The 6,204-nt window shown below is 41.4% G+C and overlaps 1 protein-coding gene across 1 annotated transcript; it reads right to left on the minus strand.

The window, feature by feature from the left end:
* Positions 1-2,451: 2,451 nt before the first annotated feature.
* Positions 2,452-3,754, minus strand: LOC121176573 (putative nuclease HARBI1). Its single transcript, XM_041030665.1, has 4 exons — positions 3,316-3,754; positions 3,118-3,230; positions 2,927-3,038; positions 2,452-2,828 (listed from the first exon to the last, which is right to left on the minus strand). The coding sequence occupies exons 1-4, from the start codon at positions 3,752-3,754 to the stop codon at positions 2,452-2,454; spliced, it is 1,041 nt and encodes a 346-aa protein (XP_040886599.1).
* Positions 3,755-6,204: the final 2,450 nt, after the last annotated feature.

Consider the following 6,204-nt stretch of genomic DNA (forward strand, 5'->3'; position numbering starts at 1 on the left):
GGTCGAAACTCAGAGTTCAAAGTTCCTTTTCCGGTGTCCCGTAACTTTCGAGTTAGGAAATAAACATAGACTCAATAAAACTTACTTTAAACAATACAAAATGTAATATTTAAAAAGGGTCCGAGAATATTTTGGTATTTGAATTTTCCTTAAAACGCTGATATTAAAAAAGAGTGCTTATTTGATTTTCCTTTTAAAATACAAAAAACAAAATTGAAATACGAAGCATTTTACTTTTTTGTGGGTCTGAAGGGAGTCCTCGAAATTTACAAATTACTTAGATTTTTTTTTTCCACTTACAAAAATACAAAATCACGAAGAGGCAGAAACGAAAAGGAACCGTCTTCTCGTGTCCACAGACCGGTTATTGTTTTCTTATTTTATTTTATTTTATTTTATTTTATTTTATTTTATGGAGACCTGCTACCGGCTGCAGGATTTTCGCCACCTACTGTTCATTATTTATAATAATCTCGCGTTTGGGCGAACGGTAGAATCCAGCAGCCAGGAAGAAGAACATAGCCTACAAAAACCTTGTTTTTGTGTTCATTTGTGTCCAGCAGGTGGCTGCAGCTTGGACAAGGCTGTGGCCAGTGTGGAGTCCAGGTAGCCCTGTTGCAAAATCTTTTTTTTTTAAATATTGAGTTTTGACCAGATTAGTATCCAAAGTCAGTTTTGTTTTTTGTTTTTTTTTCTGCAGGTGGGCGGAGCTGATCCAGAGGACCCTTTGAGACCAGGGGCCAATTTCATGAAGGAGGTTCAACAAACTCTGAGTATGAGTGTTAACCCTGAGTTGACAAACCCTGAGATGAAAAACTCTGAGTTTCCTGTTTCAACACAGCTGATTCACATTAGTTTTGTCAACTCTGAGTATGTTGACTCCGAGTCAAGCGCGTGCACCACGACTATAAATAAGCCATCATCAATGGAGCCCCGATTCCTTGATTCACCATGGAAGCGGGATCAAAACGAAAGCGCTCAACATTTTTTTCACCCCTGGAGCTTGAAATTTTGATGGAGGCATACGGTGAATATGAGCATATTTTCCGGAAAAAAAGCAACACAGTGGCAGCGGCAAAAGATAGAGAAAACGCATGGGAAAAAATCACTGCTCGAGTCAATGCGTAAGTTTTGTTTTTAATCACTCATAAAATATTGCATGCAAAAAATGCTGTTGGCCCCCTGTTCATGCAGGTGCAACCCAGGGGGCGAAAAACGGACTTGGAGGCAGTTGAAAATGAAATATAAAAATATAATTCAATCAGGTGAGTTGGAAATATAACATGCCTGGTTGTATCTCACTTTGGTAACATTTGATATGTGTATTTCAATTTAATTGTAATTCAATTTTCAATTTTTATTTATATTTTTAATTTATTTATTGAATACTGTAACAGCTCTTTCAGTCCTGCATGATGTTTTCACACATTCTGCCCCCTGTAATGTTACATTAATTAATGTGGTGAAGTTAACATTTGACTCCTGCCTAGCCAACAGAAAGAGGGCAGAGGCCTGTAAAACAGGTGGAGGACCTGCACCACCACCTCTAACAGAGGCAGAGGAGAGGGCCCTTAGCCAAACAACAGGAAGGCCCATGGCTGAGGGAATCCCAGGGGGCAGCTCATCTGAACCAGTCAGCCCTGAGGACACAAGTGCCTTCATAACATGTAACAAGTCCACACTTCTATATTGTTTTTTTTATGAAGCCTCTTTTAGATGCAAAAGCTGTTTGTTCCTGAATCCAATAGATTCTGAGGGAAGTCTCCACCTATTGGAGCCTCATGTGGCCCAACTCCAGCCTGTTGTAAGTACCTCAACACACCATAACCCCATAACCAATAGTGGTATAAAGTTCACAAAATGAAATGCTTGACTTCAAAGGATGACGAACATGAAGATGAGGACACTGTGTCTGCTGTCACAGACAGGCCCTCAGAGGTATCATATTAGATCAGCATTACATGTACATGTGACTTTCTTGTATGGATTTATATTGACATGGAAGCTAACATATTCATCCTTTTTTAACAGAGCATAACTGGACAGCATGAAGAGGGTCCATCAACTTCTGCAGAACAAATGAATACAGTGAGAGTTTCAGTGAACAACAGAGTTTAATTCTGTATAATTGACTGTGTTGAACAATATTCTTGTGGATTTCCAGTTACCAGTCAAGGAGTTATACAAAATTCATCTACTTAAACAAAATCGAAAAAACAGACAAGGAAATGTTATACCTAGACCGCCAGATCCAAAAGGCAGATCTGGAAATCGAGATACTTAAACACAAGCTGGAGGTGTGTGTGTAGTCAGAGGTAAATTTAATGTATTATTAGAGCAATATGAAAAACTAACAGAAAAATGTTCTCTTTGTCTCTGTCTGTCTGTAGGATATAAGGAAGACTAAATAAAATGAACGTGTGACAGTGTGGCATTCTGTGTGGCTGTAATTTAACATGGAAAATGGTTGTTGCAGATCAGATCTCTGATTGCCCTTCCATCCTGATTTTCTGGGAGCTGGATGGGGTCCTCCTCAGGGTCTTCTATTTGTAGGGCAGGGTGTTGCTCTCCTCTAATAGTTGCAATATTATGGAGAATAACACATGCCACAATTATGTCACAGGCTCTCTCAGGGGTTACTCTGAGATGACGTAAGCACTGGAAACGGGCTTTCAGCAGGCCTATAGTCATCTCTACCCTGGCTCTCGTCCTGCAGTGTGCCACATTGAAGTGCTGCTGGGGTCCTGGTTGAGGGTCTGGGTAAGGGGTTATAAGATTTCGTTGGCAAGGGTAACCCCTGTCACCCAGAAGGAAGCCATGAATCTCTCCTGCAAGTGAAGTCACATTTTTTACTTCTGATATTTTTCTCAGAAAAATTAGACAAAGATCTTTGCGGTGACAAACAGCAATGTTTCAGACCACTTACCACGTTCCAGTCTATTGCTTATTGTAGACTCTCTATATATGCGGGAGTCATGCACAGACACGGGCCACTTGGCTTCCACATTTGTGATAATGTGTGCTGCATCACAAATGATCTTGACAGTACAGAAAATGAGACAAGTTAGTTGCAATATTTGTGCTCTGACATTTAAAAGTAGTAGTCAATGTATGTACCTGCACATTGATGCTATGGAAGGACTTCCTATTCACATAATCTCCTTCATTTTCTGAAGGAGCAGTGATAGGAATGTGGGTGCCATCAATGCAGCCAATCACATTGGGAAATCCTAAAAGACATTCAAATTATTGCTCCCAGAGGTCACAGCAACATGTTATTGACAGAAAAGTTATTAATCATTTAAAATTATTTACCTGCAATCCCATGGAACTCTTCTTTGATGGCTCTCACAGGTTTGTGTCCGGGAAAAACAACAAAAACTGATAAAAACCGCTTCAGAGCGAGGCACACCTTTCTTATAGCCCTGCAAACGGTTGCTTTGCTTGTGTGTTCTGCATCGCCGATATTATAAAGAAAACTTCCATTTGCAAAAAAACGTAGAGCAATGCAAAGTATTTGTTCAGTGGTGAGTGCACGTCCACGGTGGGTGATGTGAGTGATGAGAGGGCGGATGAGGTTGTGAATGTATTGCAGTGACTGTAACGAAAAACGATAACGTTCAAATAAAAAGTCGGGAGGATATGAAAACGTATCCAAACGTGGACGGAAAATCCTCGCCCGACGTAATCGCAGTTCTCTACGAATCAGTCTTGCTTCTTCATCAATCGGGTCTTCCAGAAAGGGACATGCCATTTTAAGCAGGTTCTATGGAGACTCAATTATAAGGAAACGGTTTAGCTTTTATGTACTCCAGGGGAGAAGTCAGAAACAAACTCTGGGTTTCTGGAATAAAACCTGCTCCCGACCAGGTTATGTTCACAGACTAAGTTACCATGGTAACAGACTCCGAGTACGAGTTACCTCGCTTTATGAAATGGGCTTAACTTACTCCTTGACTTACCCCTATCTCGGGGTTAATTTACCTCCCTTATTGAAACGGTTAACTCTGGGTTTCCCTCATTTCAGGCTTAACATACTCAGATTTTCCACATAACCTGCTTCGTGAAATCGACCCCTGGTGCATGAAGGCCATATTGTGCAGTGTTTCTACCAGTACGCATGCATGCATCCATATCTGAGTGTGAGAATTTGTCTATTAAAATCAGAAAGAAGGAAGTGCCTGCTTTTGTCTTTAATGTACTTTAGATGGGGCTTAGATCAGTTCTGGGGGGGGGGCACTGGGTTCCAACTAGGTTTGGAGTGTGCGTTTGCCATTTCTAGGCTGTTGCATCAGTGCATCAGTATGTGGAAGCACATTATGCTGTTGTGATCCCGACACAACTGTATATGTGCGGAAGCTCATCAGCAGGTAGATTTGGAAGCACAGGCTGTATAATACCCACAACTAAGCCTGACAGTACTAGACTACACATTTAGTATTGTCAGGCTTAGTTGTGGGTATTTGTCACTATATGGATGGCACTGGGGTCAGTGTGGGTTTAGTGTGTGTGTGTGTGTGTGTGTGAGTCATAGTTGGTGCTTGATGTAGAATAAAAGTTAGGCATGCATTAATGTCTCCTTGTTTCTTTCTGTGTGTGGCTACTTCTGGCTGAGTGGCGATCCAACTTTGAGGCCATGGGCAATGCAGAGCTCAGGTAAGGCCCCTGCTGCAGCTGGAAGTAAAGCAAAATATTACAAGTTCAACCACTGACTTGATTAGTATCCAGAACCAATGTGTTTGTGTTTTTCAGCAGGAGGGAGGAGCTGAGTGAGAGGACCATTTGAGACCAGGTGAGCAAGAGCCACATTGTTTCTACACTTATGCATGCACTAATTTTACACGTTGTTTGTTTGTTTGTGTGAAAGTGTTGTAGGTGTATTTGGGGTGAGGCCAGTGAAGGTGCTGCTGGTGAGGATAGAGCGCCATCCTGTGGGAGTGAGGGACACACTGCGGCTGTTCTGTGTTGTCAGAGCTCTTTGTGGTAAGTGGACTTAAAAAAAAAAATCAAGGGCATTTCAAAGGTGGTTTGTGTGCTGATGCTTCCTGTTTATTTCTCTTGCAGAATGGCAGAGCTTATTTGGAGGGCCATGAGAGACCAGGTGAGAAGTTGCCTGTTGGTAACATTGTTTAGTGTTTCTACACATATGCATGCATTAATTTCTCTCTGTGTCTGAGCGTGCGAGTGTTGGAAGTGCAAGCTTGTCTTCAACTCAGTTTAGATGGGCATTGTTCTGTATCCAGGTGCATTGGAGTTTGGGTCTGGCTGGGTATTGTCAAGGCTTAGTTGTGGATGGATTCAGCGCATGTGAAAAGCATTGGGGTCTGTGTAGGTTTAGAGTGTTTATGGTTGTCAGTTTTGTCTGTAGGTGCAAGCAGATATGCAGTTGTGATTTGGACTCAGCTGTGTATATGTGGAAACCTATGGGCAGATAGTGTTGGAAGTGCTGGCTGTGTGTAGCTGTATTGTCAGGCTTAGGTATGGTTATTTGTCAGTGTAAATGTAGTGTAAATGTAATTTGAGTTTTAGTCAATTTTTAGACAGTTAATTTGGAGATGAAACAGTGCGGGCTGTGCTGTGTGGATGCCAGATTCTTAGGCTTTAAACTGTGAGGTGTTAGATGTACCACTTACAGTTGCAAGAAAAAGTATGTGAACCCTTTGGGATTATGTGGAGTTTTGCATGAATTGGTCATAAAATGTGCTCTGAACTTCATCTAAGTCACAACAATAGAAAAACACAGTCTGCTTAAAACAATACAACACAAACATATGTTTTTATTGAACATAACATGTAAACATTCACAGTGCAGGGTGGAAAAAGTATGTGAACCTTTGGACTTAATAACTGGTTGACCCTCCTTTGGCAGCAATAACCTCAACCAAACATTTCCTGTAATTGCAGATAAGACCTGAACAACGATCTGGAGTAATTTTGGACCACTCCTCTTCACAAAACTGTTTCAGTGTAGCAATATTCTTGGGATGTCTTGTGTGAATCGCTCTCTTAAGGTCATGCCACAGCATTTCAATCGGGTTGAGGTCAGGACTCTGACTGGGCCACTCCAGAAGGTGTATTTTGTTCTGTTGAAGCCATTCTTTTGTTGAATTACTTGTATGCTTTGGGTCATTGTTCTGTTGCATCACCCATCCTCTACGGAGCTTCAGTTGGCGGACAGATGGTCTTACGTTTTCCTGCAAAATG

This window comes from Toxotes jaculatrix, chromosome 22 (assembly GCF_017976425.1).
Source record: "Toxotes jaculatrix isolate fToxJac2 chromosome 22, fToxJac2.pri, whole genome shotgun sequence".
In the NCBI taxonomy this organism is placed as follows: Eukaryota; Metazoa; Chordata; class Actinopteri; family Toxotidae; genus Toxotes; species Toxotes jaculatrix.

What these genes read in the sequence shown, in the direction of transcription:
- LOC121176573 (XM_041030665.1), bottom strand. Translation starts at nt 3,754, where the DNA reads ATGGCATGTCCCTTTCTGGAAGACCCGATTGATGAAGAAGCAAGACTG. An exon ending in TCCATAGCATCAATGTGCAG is followed by an intron (nt 3,039 to 3,117) that starts GTACATACATTG and finishes TGTACTGTCAAG; the next exon opens with ATCATTTGTGATGCAGCACA. An exon ending in AAGCAATAGACTGGAACGTG is followed by an intron (nt 2,829 to 2,926) that starts GTAAGTGGTCTG and finishes CTTCACTTGCAG; the next exon opens with GAGAGATTCATGGCTTCCTT.